This window comes from Cryptotermes secundus, unplaced genomic scaffold (genome assembly GCF_002891405.2).
Source record: "Cryptotermes secundus unplaced genomic scaffold, Csec_1.0 scaffold333, whole genome shotgun sequence".
NCBI classification, from domain to species: domain Eukaryota; kingdom Metazoa; phylum Arthropoda; class Insecta; order Blattodea; family Kalotermitidae; genus Cryptotermes; species Cryptotermes secundus.
Window position 1 is genome coordinate 417,711 of NW_019742965.1, and position 24,487 is coordinate 442,197.

At 36.6% G+C, this 24,487-nt stretch overlaps 2 protein-coding genes across 2 annotated transcripts in view; both read right to left on the reverse strand.

Annotated features, from left to right (window-relative positions):
* Window positions 1–9,459: 9,459 nt before the first annotated feature.
* On the reverse strand, window positions 9,460–9,975 carry LOC111873458. Its single transcript, XM_023868197.1, has one exon. The coding sequence runs from the start codon at window positions 9,973–9,975 to the stop codon at window positions 9,460–9,462; it is 516 nt and encodes a 171-aa protein (XP_023723965.1).
* A 4,582-nt stretch (window positions 9,976–14,557) lies between these two features.
* LOC111873442 (intraflagellar transport protein 22 homolog) overlaps window positions 14,558–24,487 on the reverse strand; it is a 14,036-nt gene continuing 4,106 nt past the window's right edge. Inside the window, exons 2-4 of the mRNA XM_023868165.2 lie at window positions 22,765–22,937; window positions 19,553–19,758; window positions 14,558–17,568 (exon numbers count right to left, since the gene is read on the reverse strand). Of these exons, the coding sequence (XP_023723933.1) occupies window positions 17,408–17,568; window positions 19,553–19,758; window positions 22,765–22,937 (540 nt within the window). The 3' untranslated portion in view covers window positions 14,558–17,407. The remainder of the gene's footprint in view (window positions 17,569–19,552; window positions 19,759–22,764; window positions 22,938–24,487) is intronic.

Sequence of the window (24,487 nt, forward strand, 5' to 3'; positions counted from 1 at the left end):
GTGAAGAAAATTTTGAGATGGAAACTTAACATGAGGAATGCTTAGAAAGAAAATTCTTGAAGGAGCAGAAGAAGAAGAAGAGGAAATGATGATGATGAAACATATATGACTAACAAAACTAACTGTGGCAGTAGAATCCATAGTTTCAACACTGCTCATGCCAATGTCTGCCATTGGAAACAGGCCTTAGCAATTTTATCCACCTCCCATCCTTATAACCTGTTACTCCAAAATCCATCTTAATGTTATCATGCATATTCTTTGTAGTCTTCCAAGTTACCATTGTATATATAACACTAACTTAAATCTGTGGACCATCTTAAATGAAGATGTTACCTGGCACCTGTTGACATACACCAACTGGGAAATCCCCACTTTACAATTTCTTGTTGTGCCAAGTTGTATGACTTTTGTCCCAAACAGCAGCAAACAGAATGAGAAAATAGGCTTTTTTTTGCACACAAAGATAAATTCATGTGGATTAAAGAAGGCACAAGGTTTGTCGTCACATGGGAAGGAGGTGTGTTAGAAACATCTTCATCAAGAAGCAAGAGGGTGAAGTCAACACATAATTACTAAATCTTTTACACTGTGTTAATGCAGAGAAATCTGCACGTGCAAGATTCAGTGATAAAGGTTGAAGCTTATTTCAAGCAGAGAAATTGTTCTTGTTTAGTTCCAAGAGAAGGCTGCATCATTTACAGTGGAATCCTCATTTTAATGTTTGTTGATGAACAGCATCATTACAAATGAAGTCTAATCTAACAAAATAATAATGCTTATTAAGTTATTTAATATCTTGATTGAAAAGTTCATATTATTCAGCTTGTCAGAAAAAGGCCATGTTTTTTATGGAATCAGAAGGTTCATTATCATATTCACAAGAGTCCTTTAGTGGACTGTATCCTTAGCTAGTTGAATCCAGTCCACACATTCATGTGCCTCTTGCTTTATATCTGTTTCATTATTATCCTTCAATCTGTGCCTAGATCTCTGATCTCCCACTGAGAGGAGTCTTGACCAAAAATTTATATGCATTTTTCATTTCCTGTGTGTTACTTGTTCTTCTGCATCTCACCCTGATTTGATCACCCAAGTGATATGAGATGAGCACAAATTGTGAAGTTCTTCATTATGTTTCCCCATCTCCTATACTTCCTTCTCCATAGGTTCAGATATTCTCAGCATTTTGTTCTAATATCATTGGTGTTTCTGCAGAAATTACCAATAGTAGCAATGGAAACAGGAACTTCTGATGTCATACTTAAATTTGTGTGTTCAGAGTGGCTTCCAGTGGTATTTCTGATAGCACTAAATGATATAGGTACTCATTCCAAACTTTTTGCAAGATTTCTTATTTATTCATGCAGTTTCTTCAAATTTGATATTTCAGCTCATCAGTCCTAGAACAAGGATGGGACATATATGTGATCTTTAAATTAACCCTGTAGCAAAAAGTATTGTGTGTCAGATCAGAGATGTAGAACACCATGGTCTAGGGCTTCCACATTCAATCCATTACCCATGAACTGTGTTGATATCCCGCCTCTTGCAGTATTTGTTCAACTATATCACTTGCCAACTGACAAAACTATTTTTGTTACTGTTTCAGTTTATACAGATATCACTTCTTTAGGGCTATTAGTCTAATCAAAATAAAGTTTTAAAGGTTTATTTTAACTATAATAACTGTAAAATTTTCCTTTATTTAGTGTTCTGCTGTCCCAGCTGCATTAGTATAGTGTAAAGGTTTTCCTCAGTTTAGTGTCAGTATTTATTTCACCCAAGAGAAAGTTGAAATGTTTTGCTTTGTTTGTTTTAATTTAATTAATGCTTGATGTTCAACTCTCATGATGGGATTTCCCTTTGAAGTTAATTAAATTAAATTAGACAAATTATGCGTCCTTTCATGTTGGCCATAAAATGTTATAGGATCTGCATCTTCCAAAAAGAAGTGCTGCATTTAATATAAAATGGAGCTCTGTTTTAAAGATCATGTAGGATGAAGTTGTGTTGCATTGCTTTTTAGCAGCATATCATGTAGAGAATGATGCTTAATATTTAGAGAGAATTTTGTAATAACTTTAATTTAAATTAAACTTAAAAAAATAGTTCTTTGTTAATGAACTGTAAATAAAATACAGCAGGAATCATTGTTATGTTTGCTGGTTCTAGCATATCATGTATGAGAATCTCCTTGTTAAAAGTCTTGTATACACTATATATACTACTAAAATTAAGTTGATACAAAACATGTGCAGTAAAGCTTTTTGACTTAAGTTATCATCATCTCAGGTAATCTCACTTAGCACTGTGTTGTTCCCTGTTATATCTTCTATTATTTATGTACATATTAAATATATTATAGATATAATATAGTAAATTAATCTTATGGATAATTTTGACACTTTTTAAACACTTCTTACTACAAGACTGATATACACACTTTCATTCTTGTCTTTGTTATGTTAAATACAGTGAATTGTGGTGTGTTTCTATCACTAATCTGCTATGCACTTCAACTGTACATAGTAATTTGACAAGCTGAGTAGAGTTCTTGGTGATGACAGTTTTAATCTAAATGCATGACAGATGTATTTTGTATAAACTTAATTTTATTGGTATATATGATACAATAAGCCCTCATTTAATGACATAGTTGTGTTCATGTAAACCATGGCATTAAGTGGAAATGGAAGTAAGGCTGATTATCTGTGCAAGTTTTACTGCAACACATGCAGTATCACTAGTAAAATCTGAACAATGAAGTAATAACATGACATTGTATGCAGCCTTGGTATCAAAACAGTAACAACATTAACTGAGACAATGCTAAATGAGGATTTACTATATATATGTAAATTTTAACACAAAGTTGAATGACTGTGACAAATGCATAGTAAAAGTAATTCTGAACTCTTGCCTGCTCAAACAAGTAAATATCAGTATTCTATTTTATGTTTGCTGATTCATTAATTACATAGCATAAACATTTCGAAAAGTGTATGTGCCAATTCTTTGAGGCTATGGACTGTGCCAGTTATCATCTGATTCTTCCCATAATTTGCAGTTTATGTCAGATCTAATTCTAAAAGTATGTTTATAATGAACTTGTTATATTTTAAGAAATCTTGTTTATATCATTGTCACTGTATGGCATAAATTTCAGTAATTTGTTATGTATGTAAAAAACGTTGTAAATTTTAAGGTTAATTAAAAATTTAGGTGCCCTATGAATAGAAAGGTATTTGTTCCCAATGTGTATGTATATATATATATATATATATATATATCAGTTTTCATGTTTAAGTTTGAACAGAACAGCCTAAAACAATTATAACTGCAAGAAACGTTAATTTGTATTCATTTGTTAATTCTAAGGAATGCTGTTATTAAATGTAATTCAGTGAAGTGTCTCTGCAGTCATACACTAAGTGCCTATATTATGCTGAACTTTTGACCCTTCAGGGCAGGATCATTTTTACTCTACATATTTTACCTTATGTGGGCAGAGCCAAGTTCATATCTAATGTCAGAGAGAGAGAAACTGTTATATAAGAATACAGCAAAATTGGTATTTAATCTGACAGCCTGGACTGTCATCTGTTTTCATATAAATTCTGTGCATGTTAAGAAATGGAAACAAGAATTCCACAGAATTGACTGCAAAATGTATGTAGAACCTTTTCGTCTATCACAGACCAAACATGTCTGGTCAAGTAGAGTATATCTCTCCCCACTGAAGGGTGAAACCATGCATAGTAAGATTTAGTAATAAATATTGATGGCCTTAAAGATGAACTGAAGTATCAGTAACTTCCCCATAAATTAAGATAGGTTCTAAGAAACAGAGCTTTACTGCCATTGTTTACCACATTCTGGGTTAGTTTACTGTAACTGCTTCAAGACAGACTTAGATGTTGTAACCATTTAGTTTTCTGTCATATTTACCAAAATTTAAGATTTTTTCATAAATGATTATGAGTTTTTATTTTTCATAAATTATTGCAAAAGCCCAAGGTAATTACATGTACCAAGAAAATATCCCAATTGGAATAAATCAGTGATTCATTACTTTACTACTAATGGTTTTATGTCTGATAGTGGAGTAATGTTGCAAACAGCAACAGCAGGCAGGTTGATACTAGTGATTTAGCTGTGTGCCTCTGTTCATATGTCAGCTAAATTATCATGTGAATATATTAAATTATTTAAATATGAATCCATATTTTATATCCCTAAAGTCAAACCAGATTATCAGAGGAAGAAGAACAAAGTTTGTGTTTAGTTCAGTGTAAACATGGAATAGCAAAAAATATAGAACATTTCTATATCAGCTCTTACTGCCAGAACTGTTGCATTAAGCTTAAAGCTTCTTCACAATGGTATGACAGACATGGCCAAAGTGGCCCACAAGCTGCATGCATCTCTTTTGAATCACTAGTATGGGTCATCAAAAATATTACTGTTTTATTTTTACTAGTAGATCAACTGTTTGGCAAGCATGTACCAAAACACTTTTGCCATCCAGTCCCCATATGTTTGGCCACCCCTGGCATGACACATTATTTAAATTTGGACTTCATCCATTGTCAGAGTTTACTGAAACTGCTAGATTTGGGAAATTGGTTCTATTTAAAAAATGTAATAGTTTTAATACTGATGATTGTGGACAAAGCCTGAATTAATGGTTTTAAACAATGCCGCTATAGGCAGTGCAAAGATGTACAGGCTGTTCTGGATCTCTCTGCCCAAAATGGTAACCAGAAGGTGCTGAAAATCAAATATTTTGAGTGTTTCTTGCTATATGTAGGCACTATATCCCATAAAAAACCTGCCTGTAAACAATAGATCAGACTGTATTGACCTAGCAGAATTTACCTCACTAACTTGTTAAATTCACTGGTAGACAAGGGGATAAGTTGAGATTACAAGATATATTCCAAAGTGATGTTAGTGGATCATGCAGATAAAACCATTCATTGTGCAGCTGTGTCAAAATTAAATTTTATAGGAAGTAAATGTACAAAATTAGAAATGTTTATTGGAAAATATTTTTCTTTACTTTTTAATCCCTTCTCTCTTGAGCTAATTTTTAGTCTACAGTTGCTGTTGCTGGAAAAAATGTGTAATTAGCATCCAGTATCAAGGGATGACAGAAGAACTGACTACTGTCAAATAATCAAATGCTAAAGATGTTGAAAGCAGAAGTAGTTGGACCAGAAGTCTCATTCATAGCATGAAAATGGTTGTGTCTTGTTTTCGGGAGTTGCATTATGCTTGAGATCATCTTAAGAATTTGGTAAAAGTAGTATTTTATAAAATTAACCAATGGACAGTTTTACCCTATACATTCATTTCAGTCTTTAATGCAACTCTGTTCATAATCTCTCCTTAAAATAAGAGAATCAGTAAGGACAACTTGCATATGAACATATACCCTGACAGATAGAACCCCATATTTCAGACATTACAAGAACTTGTGCAAATAGCAACACTGACATCCCTAAGACAGATATATAAGCGGAAACAATTGCACAGAATGCCCATACAAAAGTGACATACACTCGACTGTGGGTACATACATACTAATGGGGCACATAAGTATATAACATACAGACATATTAATGTTACATTTTTTCAGATAATAACAACAACATGACAATGTTCATGGGACTAAATAAAACAACATAAGTAAGTAATATTAAAGCAACTACCAAACTTCAAAATTTATAAAATTTGACAACAAGGATCATAAGCATATATTATACATTACAGAAAACACGGACACCACAAGAGGAAAATAGCATGGGAAAGGATAAAGAGTTATGTTCTTAAACAAATGTATTTTAGCCTGAATGACAGAAATGCACTAGCATTGATGTATTTTGACTGAGGAACTAGTGCAGTGTGGCAGTTTTGAAAAGTGAACATTTGCCTGAAGATGGCCATGTAAGGTTGAAACACATAGTGGTTGATTGTGATTTTAATGTTGTTTTAAATTAAGGCGGGATTGTGAACAGCTGCATTAAAGACAGAAGTGAATATGTAGAGTGATACATCACTGCAACGGGACACTGAAATACAATATTAACAAACAGTTTGAAATTACAGACTTTAGATTGTCATTTATAATTGCTTGCAGAGATTTTACATTGTTGCAAAAGTAATTTTTCCATACTTCTTTCCTACCTGTTCACTCTGCCAAGACCATTGGTGGTAACCCATATGATCCTACTATAATGGATTCATAATAGATAATAAGTGCAACATGTTCCGTAAAATGCAGATAGTGTAACAAAAACCTGTTGTTATTCATGAACCACACACAGTGTCCATCTAAATATCTCTGAGGGTGCACCATACCTTAAGTAAGCAACCCTACAGAAGAAAATTCCTCTGCATTCAAGATCTCTGATATGGCAGTTATGGTTCCTGTTGTATGTTGAAAATGCTGTAACATTTTAATTACAATGTAATCATCTATGTTATTAGTCTATGATAATGCACCATCAAAGATTTTAGTTTATGAAGGAATATTTTAGATAACAGATATAACCATAATATAGTATTTTTTGGTGCAGTGAGATCATATACTGCTGCCTCTTTTGTGTATTTATTACAAACTGTATTTTCATTATTTTAGCATAACGTTTTTACTACAGCTGTACCTTTCCACCACGTACTATACAGTAGTGGTGCCAAATACGTCCCTTACACATTAGATATGAGAGTGGTTTAAGGTTAATCTGGACTTAATTTTTGTATGAAAAGAATATACATGCCAGAATTGCCAAACTCTTGACTCCTTTTCAAAATATTTCCTTTACACTAACAAATCATCCAGGAAAGTTAATGATGCCAGTAGCATAAAAGATTTTATCCTGACTGTAGCCAATTCAGAACGCCGTACTGAATCCATCATCAGTTTGAAATTTGTCCTCCCAGATGCACTTTTATTGGTCCAAACAAATGCTGATCACTGGGCACTAAGTCATGGCTGCCTTTTGTTGTCAGAGTCACCTTTGTCAAATTTGGTGCACACGCATTGTCATGCAGTAGGATAATCTTCTTTAACAGTTTCCCATGTACTTTCTTCAGAATTGCTTGGTGCACATTATTCTGAAGCAAGTTTCTGTAATACTGTGCATTATGAATGAATGTATAAGGGGTGGGCCTTCTTGGCCCTTGCACCGCGACCACAGTGATCTATTATGCCTCATACTGTGCATTAACTACTATACCATGTGGAAGAAAATCAATATGGATTACCCCTTCAATTAGCTCTTGGTTGAATGTGAACAAGCAGTAAGTTTGAGACTTCTTTACAGTCCATCAGAGTCTTGCATGTGAGTCTCTGCCCCATACTGTGCATTTAACCTGTGCAGAATTTCAACTGGTTTCTTTCATTTTCTCTATGAACAGGAATCTGATGATATAGCACTGTTCTGCACTAGGAGTGACAAAGTCTGATGTCATCCTGTACTAGCTGTAATGTGCAGAAGTGGGTTACGTGGCCACCTGCCAGACAGTTAGTCCAGTGTTGCCACATTCAATAAAAGTTTTATTTTTCTGGTGCCTACATCTTGAAGAAAAAATTAAAATCCAGGAGGACCATGAATCTCCTTCATAGTAACTATACAATATATTTAACCTTTTTATTACGAATGTACATTTTTATTCATTTAGATTTTATTATTCCTTTTGGGCCTTATGTGCCCCAGTATCTCATACATTGCACCATTTCACCTTGCAGAGGTTTTTATTTTTGTAGTAATTTACCCAATGCAATCAAATTTATTTATTAACTCATGTTGCAAGAAGTGCCCTGCCTATGTCATCCTCGATTTAAGCATCCTAACCATATTAAGTAAAGAATAAAAATTATTACGCTTTCACCATGTAATCATCTCCAGTCTTTTGTTGCTTCACTAAGTACAACAATCTTTTTCATCTCATTTTTCTCAAACATTCAGTCTATGATCTTCAAGAAAGAGAGAGATCAAGTTTCATATCCACAGCACAGATGTAGTCTCTATATTTTAATCTTTAAATTTTTGGATAGGACACAGGACGTAGAAGATTCTAAAGTGAAATATGGCCACTATTTCTAGAAATCAGTCAACTATTAAACTGACACAGACTGTACTGTGTATATGGTATTCTGTTATGTTACCTTTTGGTATCACCTCGTATGAGATTCAGGTACCATATTCTTTGCTAGGTGAACTGTTTCCAAATGTTTAAATATAGTATTCACATTTCTACAACCATGTAATAATGTGCCTAGTGCATAAAGAATGTCCAAGATGCTGCAGTGAATGTGCATATTGCATTTGGCCCACCAGTATCCTGATGCATTCCTTAACACTGGATTTAACAGGCATTTCATCTGCCTAGGCTGTTGGTGGGTGACATACTCATATGACTCACAGGCCAAACGTTCTGGAGATACCTGGATTGAACTTGACTGGAAGGAATGTTTAATTTAAGTTTTTCCTGGTTTTTTAAGTCTACCAATCAAGTACTACTGATGTCTGTAAACAGATCACAGTTGCTTCTTCCTACATTCCTGCCTATTCATCATTCAGTCATCCTATTGTGTCTTATTCTCTTCTTCACAACCTCAGCAGTTGATACACTATTATAAGGGAACCTTATAACAATTAAAGATAATTTTGATCAGCCTGCAAATAGATCAGTGGGAAAGTTGGTATATGTTCTAAGCAGTTAATATGCTCTATTGATAGAACCTGATGTATCTCCTTCTCTGCCTCATGAAGATTTCAGATTCCTCTTAAACTCATCCATGAAAATAATTTTCCACTCTCTTGTACCAGACTGTTTCATTATCCTTAGGAGCTTGTTAATTATTTGAATAGGCTGATGTTGCATCAGAGAACCTGAGTTCCAACGCGGATGTTTAAGAATAAAACTGATCATTACCCTGACATGGCATGAGAATAATTTTGCCTGTTTTAGTGCAATTCTTGCTTTGGAAATCAGTGATAACTAATAAAGTGTGTTCTAAAATGGCAAGAATTGCTTCACCCTCATCATTATCCATGGTGGTGTACAAGGGGCAGTCAAAAAGTTCCCTAATGGTGGTATAGCACTCTGATTGTAGGACATAATGGTAACACTTACCTAATCACCTTCAAAGTAGGACCCTTGCACGCACACACACTTGCTCCATCGATCCTGCCATTGTTGGAAGCAGCAGTGGGAGGCTTCTTTTGGAGCTCAGCCATCGCATTCGATTTGATGTCCTCCATGGTTGCGAAACGTGTCCCGTTGAGGCCCATTTTCAGAGTGGGGAACGGCCAAAATTCACTCGGAGCGAGATCCAGAGAGTACAGTGGTTGAGTGATGACAGGAATGTTTTTCTCGGCAAGGAATTGCTGCACAAGAAGCGATGTATGGCTCAGTGCATTATCATGATGCAGAAACCAACTGTCCCTACCACTTGTCACACCGCTTCCTCTGAACGGCATTGCACAACCTCTGCAAAACTTGCACATAGAAATGGCCAGTAACAGTCTGTCCAGGCGGTACGAACTCATGGGGCACCAAACCGTCAATGTCAAAGAATGCAATGAGCATCACTGTATCTTTGGATCTGACGCGTGATTTATTTGGCCGGGGAGATGACGCTGTGTGCCACTCCAATGATTGCATCTTCGTCTCTGGGTTGTAGGCGAACACCAATGACTCATCACCAGTGGTGATCTTTTTGAGAAATGTCGGGTCCTGCGTACTTTTGTCAAACAGATCGCCAGGGACCATCATGCGACATTCCATCTGATCTGTGGTCAGCTGCCTCGGAACAAACGTCGCACTGACTCGTCTCATCTTCAGATCATCATCAGACAAAATGGCATGAATGGATCCGTGAGAGATACCAACTTCCTGCTCCAACTCCGCGATGGTCATTCTTCGATCACATCGAATCAGTTGTCGCACTTTCCCAATCATTTTTTCGGTTCTGTGTCAAAGGTATCCCACTGCACTGGTCCTCTTAACATCTCCTGCCCATTCTTAAACATGGAAAACCAGTTGTAAACTGTAGATTTCTTTAGTGCAGTATCACCATAAACTTGCTGCAGGGCAGATTGCATCTCTGAAGCAGATTTTCCTAATTTGCACATGAACTTTATGTTCGCACACTGTTCGAACTGCAACATTGCGCCGAATGACAAAACTCACATCAAATTCAAACAGAACAGTAATGACAGTGCACACTGAAACCTGTCCAGACCAGTTGCGCCTGCGAGCAGACATGCTGAGCTCCCATCCACAACAGTGTGTGCGCTATCTTATCACTCGTTCTCCGTCTGCAGGGGAATTCCGTGAAAATTTTGACTGCCCTATGTATTATGATTTATACTGGCAAATTAGTGACTTGGACATGTAATAGGTGGAGTAGTGTAGTTTTTCTATCAATTTCCAAACACTGTTTACATTGAGTGTGTTGCTGAAATGGATGGCACACCTGAAAGTTATTCATTTACATCACTGTTATTTTAGTGTTTTTGTTTTCGTAAATAAATGTGTTCTTTCAAAATAACACACAATGATTAGCAGTTATCCTGCCAATGATGCACTTCTATGAGTGGCATGAAGATACCAGACATGCAGACTGTGTCTAAGCCAACTACTTGAGTCCTGTTACACAGAACGATAGGTAGAGTTATATCTTGTGATGTTCCAGTATGAGTTTGTGCATTCATGAGGTACTTGTAATCAAGGCCACTGCGTTTGTTCTCTGCTACCTACTTGCTTCATGCTGGTTCCTTGCTTGGCTTATTCTCTGACCCTAAAGATGGAGCCAACATATTCCTCCTACATGTCGGATGCTTTTCAACAGACTACACAGCATTATATCCCAGAAGATAGAGCTCTTCATAACCACCGCTGTGGGAACCGCAGATTGTACACTGACTTCAATTTGATTATTACCTTTGAGCCCAACTGAATACTATGACAGAGTCATAACCGTGCCAAGGAATTTGTCACTACATGCAGTGAACAATATTTTGTGGCCCATAATTATATGTAGGACTTGTTGGTTCTCACAGTGGTGGCTATGAAGAGTTTTATCTTCTGGGATATAACACCATGTCTCAATGAAAGTCATCTGATGTTTCAGAGGAATATACTGCCTCCATCTTCAGGGTAGAATTGTAAGCCAAGCAAGGAACCAGCATGCAACAGGCAGGACTGAAGATGGAGGTAATATGTGCCCCAAGAATGCTGGTTAACTTTCACTGGACTACACAGTTTTATATAGCAAAAGACAGAACTCTATTCTTATGTCACAGTCACAAATGTCTGGTCTCTTACTATGAAAATGGTAGTTATAATGCATATATTTATCTTGTAAGATGTCTTTTATGTCTGTTGCAATGAGCCTTGCAAAATGCCATACTCCATAAAAAAATTATTTTTAGATATGCACTGACCAACGTTTCATTTCCTTTTGCCTCCCATGGTGTTCGTGAAGAAAGATAATATTATGTAAATGCCCTGAGCTGGAAACAAATACTGCCTACAGAACCTACCAGTGAACAAGTACCACTTTTACAAGAGTTTAAATAAATAAGATGATGTAAAAAAACACTCTTCACATGAAAATATATTGGTGCTTCCTTTGAAGCCAGTAAAAATTAAGATAATTATAACTGGCACAAGAGATCCATTCATGAGACTGTAACTTATGCACTGGAGTTGGAAATTGCCATGTTAAAGAATCTATATAAGATAGTAGCATAAGCTAAAGTAATGGTGCCTTCATATATAACCATTTGATATATAAGGAAAGACAGAAGAATTGTCACATTTTAGGCATATCAGCATTTTTATAGGTATAATAAATTATAATGTTGACATATTGAAATATTTAAGTACTCTGTTAGAAACATGATGATACATCAAGATTATAGTCTTCTGGAACTGGCACTGCAGGGGCTGGTTACCTGTTGCCTCGATCATCAGGGTAGAAGAATGGTTCTACCCCATAGATAAAGGAACCAGATTTCTCCAAAATGGTACCTTTTCTACCAGATTGTATAGCATCATATCCCAGAAGACTTGAAATCTTGATGCTCATCACTGTGAGATCCTCAAATCTCATGCATGATGAGACATGTTGTTTAATCCAGATGAGAGTATGAAAAATGCTATTGTTTAACTGATATGAAAACCTTTAATAATGTTATATTACATCAGTTCCTTTATGGAATGAATCCTGTATTCATAATTTTTAAATAATATTTTGCATGTTAATTAAATGCAAATATCGACTGACAAATGTAATTACTCATTATAGATAATAAGTACAATTTCATGATGGAAGTAGGCCTAATTACTATTTGAATCTATGAGTGTGTGTGTGTGTGTGTGATTAATACATAGTTCATCTACAGCAGTTCTCTTCCTAGGGTGATTCAGACATTTGCTGTTCACTTACCCACAAATTGAATGATTCCTACTGTGAACTGGCAGCTTTATATATGAAGAATGTTGTTAGCATGTTTCAAGAATATTAAATATGTATGCCCAACAAAAAAATATTATCTGTAAATCCTCGTTTTTATTCTGCTTTTAAAAATTTTGAAATGATGTTTATATCATGTGTTTAATTTTTATAGCTTTGAACCAGTCAGTGTGAATGTGATGTCATGGTATATGGTGTGACTTTTGATATATTTGTGTGTTTTCACAAGGTTTGTTTTGTGGTGGCATGCAACCATACAGCATTCTGACACCTTTTTTCTTTTTCATAAAATACAAGAAATCTGTATATCTTACAAAACTGGAGGATTAACAAAAGCTGAAATAAAGATCCTGTTAATTTATGTTTATTAGTATATTTATTTTAGGAAACAATGTTGCACCTTAAGTCTTATACCTTTCATTCCAGCAAATACTGAACTGGTCTGTCCCGAGTTAATAGGTTTGAAATAATTCTACAATTTTTATGTAATCAAATATAAGCATAATTCCATTACAGCTACATTAACTTCTGAGGTGGAAGCGGTTCTAGTACCATTTAGTGTTAGACCATAAAATTCTGTGTAATGATAGTTCAAGAAATATGGAGTTTACACTGGAGTCATTACATATAAAACTGGAATACAGGGCAGCAACAATGTAAAATGTGTACATACCATTTTACCTTGTAACATGAATCATTGCAGCTAGGCATGTGATGTTGGGTACAGCAACAAAACATTGTTACATGACTATTTAAACATCATCTGTTGCATGGGAGTGGGCAGCAACAATGTAAAATGTGTACATACCATTTTACCTTGTAACATGAATCATTGCAGCTAGGCATGTGATGTTGGGTACAGCAACAAAACATTGTTACATGACTATTTAAACATCATCTGTTGCATGGGAGTGGGCAGCAACAATGTAAAATGTGTACATACCATTTTACCTTGTAACATGAATCATTGCAGCTAGGCATGTGATGTTGGGTACAGCAACAAAACATTGTTACATGACTATTTAAACATCATCTGTTGCATGGGAGTGGCTTGATAAGCAAGCGTGCCATTGACTCTGACTCTGGAGTGGCCTGAGGGAAAGAGTTGATGAGTCAATAAAACCTAGCAACGCCCAGTGAAGACCATTACTGAGAAATGACTAGTGAAGATTATAACAGACTGAGACAGCGTGTACTGCAGTGACAGAGAGGAGGATAACAGAAGTTGAGCTGTTCTAGTTAGTGAGAGAGAAAAACAAACAGCACAGTGAATTTGAGTGTACAAGATTGCAGACTCCCAGTACTCCAGAAATACTGGACACAGAAGTCAACATCACAAACAAATACCCAGGAGAAGCTTCTGTAGAGCAACAAGTATATGAAGTAGTCAGTGACACTGAGAACCTTGCCAGACATGCACCAGGCAAAGTGTGGGAAAGCTGAGTGGACCCCTATAGTGAATAGGGCAGAGGAGAACAGAGCAAACTTTTGTGAAGCTCTTGATGGGAAGTGGCTTTTTAGTGCACTTTACAGCATGTATGCAGTAACAATGAACTCTGGGCCATACTGAAGGTGAATACACAAGCAGGACAAAGTTGTGAAGTGAAAAAAAAAACTCAGTGGAAGACTGAGATGCAAGAGGTATATATCTAATAATACCTCACAGACAGCCAGGAAGTTGACTAAATTAGTCCCAACATCTGCAACTGTCAAGCTGCCTCCTAAAGCAGTGCTAACTTGCACCTTCTTTGCACTTCTCAGAACTACTGACATGGACACAAACAGCACTGATTGGGAGAACACACTACCAGAGGAGGCTCCCAGAAAACCAGGCAGGCCACCACCAATAATGATGACTTTTGCCACAAATCTCATTCAACTATCATGTGACTTAAAAACCACGTCAAACAAGAGTACACATTCCGAAACACAAGAAATGGAACCCATATAATAAAAGGTATGGCAGACTATTCAGTCATGAAATCCTACCTGGAAAATAATAATCTCAAGTATTTCACTTTCTTCCCAAATTCTGAAAAGCCTATGAAGGCAGTAATCTGTCACCTTCCCCCAGATGTGCCAGCCTTGAGTACTCAGATTTCAACGTCATCAACATGAGGCAAATGACAGCCACTCGAACATCATCCAATGGACAAACCCACGTTGAATCCATCCCCCTATTCCTTGTTACCTTAACAAGAATCATAAAATCTCAAGAGATATGCAGGCTGAATAGCATTAACAATGTTATCATCAAGGTATACAGAGATGAGACTGGGCCTTATGAGGTGCTACAACTGCCAAAGCTTTGGCCATGTCTGGGCTAAATGCATGTAACCCCCTCGATGTTTGTGGTGTGGCGGCGGCCACCTGTTTAGGGATTTCCCTGAAAAGATAAATACAGAATCTAAGCCTAGCTGCTGCAATCGCACCATAGCAGAAGAAGAGAAACCTCATCTAGCGTCATATCAATACTGCAGCCAGTGCAAAAGGAGAACTTCAAACAAAAAGAGCACAATGAACTTCCAAGGGATCCTCTGGGAGGGCGTTTTTCCCTAAGTTCACCTAACCAGAGCATTCCTATGCAGCTGCACTGCATCAAGACATGCAACATCAGCAACCACAGGCATCACAGACAGATGGGAAAAGCTTCAGACCCCCATGCAACAGCATCTGCCACAACAGGAAATTAGAGAATAAGTATGTCAGTACAGGCCCTCTGAATGCTCAACATCCATTTTGGAATCCTTCAGACGTGAAACTACCGAATTTACGGCATATAAATGAGTTTGAAATTTCAGCACCACAATTTTCCACTCATTACTCTCCTGCAGGAAATGGTAACGTGCCCAATATTTTTGTGCGCAAGAATGTCTGACTGTCAGAAGTCACTGTCTCTGATATTATGGACTCATATCACCTACCAGTCATTTTCCACTTACTGGATCATGTTAGAATTATGTAATCTTTCAGACCCTGCTGACAAATTCACAGACTGGGAGCGGTTTCAAAGCCTGGCTTCTGAATTAATTTCAACTAGAATCCAAATTAACTCTGGGAATAAGCCAGCAAAGCAGCCTGCAACTTTACTGCCTCTATAGCTTCTGCAAATAGGCTATCGACAAGCAAAATTACACTCTCACACATAAATTACGTATTACCTGGTGTGCAGAGCCTGCCAAAACATAAATGGTGGTTATGGAAACTGTGGCAAGTAATCCACGAACCAGCATGTAAAACGGCAGTTAATTGGGTCGCCAAAATCATAAAGATGACCTGTAGAAATGCACTCGAACAGTGGAAAACAAAAGTAGGAAACTGTGAGATCACACGTCCAGCTCTGTGGCCTATTGTTAAATCACTTATGAATGAAAAGGGCTTGAACAAAGGCACCAGCTGCTGTTCATGGACGTTTAGGAATAACATATCACCCGGACACGAAAGCCGAAGTAATTATGGATTATTAAAGGTTAATTAATTCCGTTCAGTGTGAGCGAGGGCTCATTTTACAATGAATGGATGGAATATCCCCTTCATCAATCATGTAAAATATCTTCATGTTATCTTCGATGAGCAGATTACATGGGGACTGCAGACAGAAATCATGGACTCCAAGACCTTCTGAACATTTATCAGAATCTACTTCCTATTCAAAAGTGAGTGTTCAAGCGCCAACATTAATCTAACCCTCCATGAAGCACTGATCAGATCAGTTATGATTTATGCTTGTCCCATCTGGAAATATGCAGCAGACACCTACACCTTAAAATTGCAGCACCTGCAAAACAAGGTCCTCCGCATCACTGGAAATATTCCAAGGTGCACATCAGTCCACCATTTGCACACGACTTTTAACCTTCTGTATATATACAATTATATAATAAAATTGTGCCGGCAACAAGCAGAAGTCATATAGAATGCTCAGAATGAATGCACACTTGGCAAATGTCAAGACTATTTGTAAGAGACAAACCCATCCTCAAGTCAGAGAGAGTGTTACGCAAGGATTATGACCACGAGGATTCAACTGCAGGAAAAAGAAATTTTTCTGGCTGTGGGCCTCAAGGGTCTTGGCACCAAGAGGAATTGATCAGTGGTAAACTGCTAGTTATGAAGTAACTCTGAGTATGACTCTTGACAGTCAGGCAGTCAGTCAGTCAAGAATTGCCATAGCTCAGGACAGGACAGTACAGGAACCCAGAAGAAGTGGAAAATCTGCCATTGGAAGCCATTACCAGAAGACTTGTGAAGATACAGCAGGCTGAGAACACTTAAGTGTGTGCTTTAGTGAACTGTAAGGTGTGTGAATGAAATGGTTAAAATTACTTGTAGATACGGATCTGCAAGTTCAATAAATGCAATTACCAATCCAAAACCCATCTATAGTCACTCTATCACATGACAGTATTAAAATTCATTAAGTAAAATGGCTGCATATAATGACATGTCCTGCTAAATATGACCTTGACAAATCATAGACCCATCCTCACATCAAAGAGGGCACCCACACTGACAAAGCTGCAACTGACAGTAACAAAAATCTGTTCTTGGGCCCCAGAAGGGGCTTGACACCAAGACTTATTGGCCAACTGACCATTGGTTGTAATGTGACTTTTTGATTTTAATATGAATCCCAGAAGCCTATGAAGGCTATGCACATAAGCTGGGCATAAAAAAGAAACCTTCCCCAGTTTTCATTTCTGATGATATAAACCGGATATATGTAAGATAATTAGTTTCGGAGATATAATTTTTAATTTTGGATACTTTCCATCTGGACATGCACTACACGTGTATCAGTGTTACTACAGAACAAGATGCAACCATATTGAATTAATATGTGGAAATCAAAATTATTCCAATAAGTCACATCACACTGCAGAAAAAACATGAGTATAGACTGAATAAGTACTAAGCAGATTGCATATTAATAATGTTGAGTTCCTCTTGTTCAGTACGATCCTTCAGTCCTCCTAATACACATGCTATAAAACTGTTGAAGTCTGCTCGTAGTCGATTCCCACTTTCTTCAACATTGACTGAGACTTGGGGCACACGTGAAAATGTGTTTACTGCAATGTCAATAATAAAAAAAATAATATAATTAATTCTGCACTTTAAACAAGTAAACTATTAAACTTACTTAGGTCACAAATATCTTTGTATTCACCTTTAATTAAGTATTAAAATAATCTTTGGTAAGGAATATTTTGTCATGAGAAAATGAAATCAAATTTCCTACTGTGCTAAGAAAGTTTTGCTACCAACCCTCTGAATTATGAATCTAATATATAGATAAAGACATTTGTAATAGATCTGTCCACTACCCCCCTTAATTTCCGGGCTACATGAACAAAACAAGGATGTATAGTTTTAAAAACACAACAGTAAATTTCTTCTAAGGAAAAGGATTGAAAAGTATTCCATTTTAAGGTCAAGCAGACTTAACTGGAAAGTTACAAACTAAATACTGCTCACTGTAATTACAATACAAATTATCGTTAAAAATTAAGGGAGCATTTACTGAAGCATAGTTAATAATTAAATAAAATTCTACTTAAGATAGCTATTAACATATATTTACATTACCTCACATGTGAACAGATTTAAATCACAGCCCCTAAACAGTGTGGGGGGAGTTCCCACTGGAGATTTAAATTCAGATATGCCAAATAACACTGGTTTCAAAATTAATAAGAACTCTTATATCCTTGCCATCACATTCAAAATAAGGGAGAATAAGGGAGACATTCATTTGGGAGATCTTCAATGTTCACATTTGACAAACTTCTATTACTAACATCTCATTTACAACTGACATTTCCAAGATCATCTACTCAAAGAAAAATTGATAAATCTGGTCAATACACACACCAAATGACAACCCTGACCATTACCTTGAAGAACACATATGCAAAATTCATGTTGTTCAAATAATATTCATGAGATGGGAGCATAAAGCATGAGCAGTCATCCACATGCAGTGCAAAGCATGCAGTGCATGACACTCCATGTTAGTGGGTTAAAATCCAGAGAAACTGTGCCATAAATCAGACACAAGGTCTTACAATAACGTTCACGAACTCGCCACCATGTGCTTGCTGTGGCAGCAGTGGACCATAACCTCAATATGGCTTGATGATATTGGCATATCAGCATTTCACAGCTGTATTATTGTTGACCTATGGCAGTCTCTTTCTGAGTGGCATCTATCATTGTCAGAGTGTTTTGGTGTGCTGTCACAAGAATGTCGAAGCTTGAATTAGAGCAACGAAAGAACATTAAATTTCTCATTAAACTTGGCAAGAGTGGAAGCGAAATCAGAGAGATGTTGGTACAAGTTTATGGGATAATGCTATGAAGAAAACAGTTTACAAATGGATGGCACTTTTTCTGAGGGAAAAGAAAGTGTCACTGATGAAGAGAGATCAGGATGGCAAGCAAGGAGCAGAACTGAAGAAAACATTGCAAAAGTTCATCAAATTGTGGTTGAAAACTGTCACCTGTCAGGAGCAAAGCAGTGCAAATGAACATCAACAAAGAAACAGTTTGGAATATCTTAACTGAAGATCTTGATATGAGGAAGGTGTGTGCAAAAATGGTCCCAAAGAAGCTCACGAAAGAACACTGTCTGTGAGGGAGTTTCTAGCTAGTAAACAAATAACTATGCTAAAACACTCTCCGAATTCACCGAATGTAGCCCCCAGTGACTATTTCTGTTCCCAAAGGTAAAGGAAATATTGAAAGGAAGGCATTTTGATGACATCGAAGACATCAGGGGTAATATGACAGCAACTCTGAAGCCCATTCCACAAAACCAGTTCCAAAATTGTTTTAAAGGGTGGATCAGGCATTGGCAGTGGTGCATAGCTTCCCAATGGGAGTACTTTGAAGGCAACCACAGTGATATTCAACAGTGAGGTATGTAGCACTTTTACCGCAATAAGTCCATGAACTTTACTGTCAAGCCACATATATTATGCTTAAAGTGAATAACTGAACTGAACAATTATTTATTTTAATAAAGAAAACTAAAACAAATATATATTGACATACAGAGCTTAGAAGAATGCTTGACATCCTTATCAGCAGGCTGCTTTTGGTTAGCAAACACAACACAATTTTTGTAGCTGAATCCTGTTTGTGTGACAAAATAATTGTACAACAGCTCTAAGTCTCTTGCATGATCTTCTTTGGATGGATTATATACAAATATAATTCCATGAGTGTCTCGCTGTAGAGCTGGCCAGCAGGCTTCAAATCTGCAAAGAAAGTAAACACTGGAGCTAACAGAACTTCAAAGTATAGCAATATAGATTCTTTCAAATGCCCATAGCAATATTTTCGATGGTTCATTTAGCAACACTTTCAGTATTGAAACTATACAGGGCCAGATTGCAGTGTAACTGATAAATGGTGGACTGGAAAGGATTTGGAAGGAAATGGTCATGGTCTAATCTAGGTACTATCCCAGTATATGACTAGAGGGACTGAAAAGATCCATGAAAAACACCAATCAGAAAAGCTGGCATCCCAACCAAGGACCTCCCAAGTAAAAGTATACAGCGTTATCCCTATACCAATCTGGTCCTTCAGTTGCCATCTTTACCCTCCTATTTGTGTTCCATTTAATCAGTGTCCAGTCTTTCACTACTCTCTTTTACACTCATCCCTCATTCTGTTTCTCAAGCTAGTTCTTAATCTCCAGCCATTTATCTTCCATCTTCGTTCTTAAGCTTAAAGGAATCCTACTACTGTCTATATGCAACATATGTCTATGCCACTGCATCCTAATCTGACCACACTCTCTTACAGAGTTTGTACTTTCACATCTTGCACTTTAGTCATTAGTAATAATCAACACTACCAACTGCTAGTTGTACTTTTAATAGTGTCATTTCTACTTAAATGATTTTCATATAACAAATTAAATGTTTTCTTGTATTTTTATAACCAACTAATATAACATATTTATTTGAATTCTGACTCTAGAGTATAAGGAAAATTAAATCAATATTAGTGTTCTGAGACCAAATTTTTGCAATAATTGCAGATAGAGAGAAAATGTGTATCTTTTCATGTCTTATAATGTTCTCATCATATTAGAAAAGAAGAAGAAGAAATGTGTATATTACTGCCAAATGTACCAAATAAAACATGGTCTCTGCACACTCAATTTTAAATTTCATCATACTAAATCTGTTTAGAAAAACATAACTTTTCATCTTTCTTGCTGATATCTGAAAATAAATATACCATCATTTATATTAAAAATGGTCAAATGCACATTTTACAAATACATTGCAAGCCCAATATATTAACTGTATGGCACAGCATATTTCTTCTGCAGTTGATAGATATTCAAATGTTTACAGAACTGTTTGTTATGAAACCAAAGGTTCATTGCTAACACTGAAAAATTCCACCATTGCACAGCTCAATATAAGAATAATTTCCTGCGTTACTTTTCTTTGCATGTAGTGTGAAGGGCACGTTTTGCAGGACAGAATAAACAGACCACAATAATACTCTGTTGAATACTAAAAAAAGCAATCACGTGAGTACAAAATATACAACCAAGAGTTGATTTATATTTTGGACAAATCAAAGTTCCACACTTATGGCACTGTGTTTATAATTATAGATATGTTCATCAGTCATCTCTGCAGAATATGATGAGTTACAATATTTTACAGGTATGAAACTGAAGTCTCTCACTCTGGGTCTTCATATGTTCAGATTGTCTGAAAATGCTGAAGATGATATTTTCACTCAAGAGAGGTGATCAGAGTAAATGACAAAATAACATAAAGACGGATGTCACAAGTTATACTCTTCACCTAATAATGAAAATGAATACACGTACCTATATTCCCCCCCCCCAAGTTGTGCAGATATGTAAACACAGTGAAAGCTGAAAACTCAACTTGAAGGAAGAAATGCATGTAGGAAAAAGAAGTACAAAATATATAAATACTGACTTCAGATTCAAAGGAGAAAAGACAATTTAAAAGCAACCTACTTAAACCAACTTAAAGGAGGATAATATTAAAACAGATTACAGAAATACTGGGTGAAGACGAATTCAATTTAACTATTTCAGAATAATGTCCAATCCAGCAGGGGCAAAAGACTTTCCTCTCCTACACAGCATCCAGACTGGCTCTGAGGCCCACCCAGCCTCTATCCAGTGTGTACTGAGGACTATTTCTTCAGGGGTAAAGTAGTTGGGGTATAACACTGACCGCTGACCACTCACCTACATATAGTAATGAGGTTAAGGCCACTTTCACATGTATACCCATGATCTACTTAAGCGAGGCTCATATGGAGATGATATTCATTTGCAGGTTTGGTCACATGACTCTCTGCTAGAGTCACCAACTTCACTCATTCACACCAACAGTATGTTCTTAGTGTGAAAGTCCTGTAAAATGCACTGGCTAGAGTGACTCGATCTGAAGTTCAATGACCATCACTCGAATGGTCATCATGTTAAAAGAGCAAAACTCTCCTCACCAGTAGCCACTACTAGCAGGAAGAGCCACATATGACTCATGAGCAGGGCTCACAGGATTGATGGCTCCTGTCTAGGAAGGTATTGGGCATTTTTCTCGAATTTCCATCCCCAGCAATCACTTCAGCTCATGTGAGCCACTCAAGTAAGTCATATGAGAAGGAGCTTAAGAATGCATGGAGTTAAACTGCCCCCCCCCATCTCTTCATGGCATTATGCTTAACTAATTTTTTTCTCTCTCCTCTCGCTCCTACTTTGGAGCATAGGGCTGATTTCTCAGTTTCATGATCATCTTTTACAGATGGTAGGACTCACTGGATGGGTGTTCAGCTCGTCACAAGGCCTCTACCTAAATGTACAGAACACAGAATAAATGCATACACACACAAAATATCCATGCCTTGTGTGGGATTTGAACCCATGATCCCAACTTCTGAGCAAGCAAAGATAGTGAACACCTCAGACCACTCGGATCCCCTTACCGGCAATTAATTAATTACAGGGTCAATTTCACCTTTATCCTAACCAGTATGGTGTCCAAAGGAAGACTTCTGTAAACTCACTAATGAACATTTGGGTTGCATAACAGCAGGGTATGTCTTCATCAAATGATTGGTTGAAGAACATTACTGTAACATGTAACAACACATTAGTGTTCTTAGTATTATTTATCTCTAGTTTAATATATACAGTACAGCAAATACTGTCCTGAACAATTAATATCAAATAAAGTTAGATAGCAAGTACATACTTATGGTCACCACTGCAATCCCACAGCTCAACCTCTGCCTTTAAGTATCTGTTGCTGACATTCAAGTTTTGCATTTCAAACTCCAATATCCGAACCCCCTGCGTTGGCCGGTATTCACCACTGGAATTTTCTGTAGCATCTGACAGAAAATTTGCAATTGCTGTTTTTCCACTCTGAAAAATAAAACTGAATATCAGAAACTTAGCCATTCATCTTGTACAGTGTAACTAACTGTACAAGAAAAAAGGACACAGGTTATTTATATTAATCCTTAACCTAGTGTAGTGTGAGGACATCTTGTATTTGATACTCAGTGTCCCTTCAATCACACGTGCACATGTAGTCCAAGTTAGAAGCATATTACATATCATATTACACATACATTGCATATTATATATCATATCCTAATGAAAATGGCATTATATCAAAATCTCTGTTAAAATAAAGAACAAAACTTGACATCCAGTGTTTGCATATATTACAAATATGATAGTGACTAAATCATTAGCACCTTATACAAATGTGTTTTGGAATGTTCTAAAATTATGAAAACTTATCACTAACACATCATATGAGGCAGATTATAACAGCCATCATACTGGGATTTGTAACCATTTGTCTACTACACTTCATTTGTTGATACAATGTCTTCTTGGAGCTGTTCTCTTGTTGCTGTTGCAGGTTAAAACCTGATCACTGACCTTTTTATTCACATAGTGCCACTACTGTAACTCAACAGAATACATATACTTTGACAATGTTCTTGTTGCTAATATTAACTGGGTTAGTGTCAAGGACTAATTTGTTGTTATGGCTTGCTATAAGAGCTTGTAGGTGCTATACACTTGTGCTCATCATTATAACCATGTACACCTAGACATAACCTTCCAATCACTTTACACACTCATAACCCCATAATGTGTACTCGTTCTACCCATGCATGAAGGTTGGCAACACTTATCAGAACAATTACATGCATGTCAACAGTCTTAACAGTACTGATAAAAGTACAATAAAAGTATTTTAGTAGATACCTATTAACATCATTGTCATTATAGGAAAAACATCCCTTTTTGAGCCACAGCCTTCCTTATATGATTCTAACAGATCAAATGTGGTTTTAACTTGTCTGGATTTCACAACATCATTTTTTCTTACATGGGGCAACGTTGTCAGCCTTGTGTCCAACCCCCCAACCTGGAGGATCAGGTCACTGTATTTATGACCCCCAGCGACAGGGTGGCATAGTTATGACCCCCTGCACAGGTGTCCTTTTCATCACCTTTTACAACTCACAGGGCTATGTTGGAGGTATTCTAAACTGCCTCCACATGGGGGAGGATACCTATTATATTAATCTAAATAATTACACGATACAAAGGAATTAGAGTTCTGTTGCCTTGTTATCTTGAATCATGAAATATATAAATTCAAAGTCAAAGTTTGACTCAAACAACATCAGTGCAATCTGTGTCAGGCGCAAAACAACACACAAGTATGGAGGAACTGTCTGAAAAAATGCAACAGCAAATCTCTCATTATGCTCGCCATTCAATAATGGAGCAGCAAGGACAGCTGACACCATTCTTATTGGTAACTTTGATATTAAACTGGCACCAGGCAGCAGAAATATTCACAATCCCAGTTCTATGGTTATGGTGTTAATTTACTATATTATTATTATTATTATTTATTATTACAAGGACTAGCAAACCTGTGGAAG

Coding starts and splice junctions, on each gene's coding strand:
- LOC111873458 (XM_023868197.1), bottom strand. CDS start 9,975: ATGATTGGGAAAGTGCGACAACTGATTCGATGTGATCGAAGAATGACC.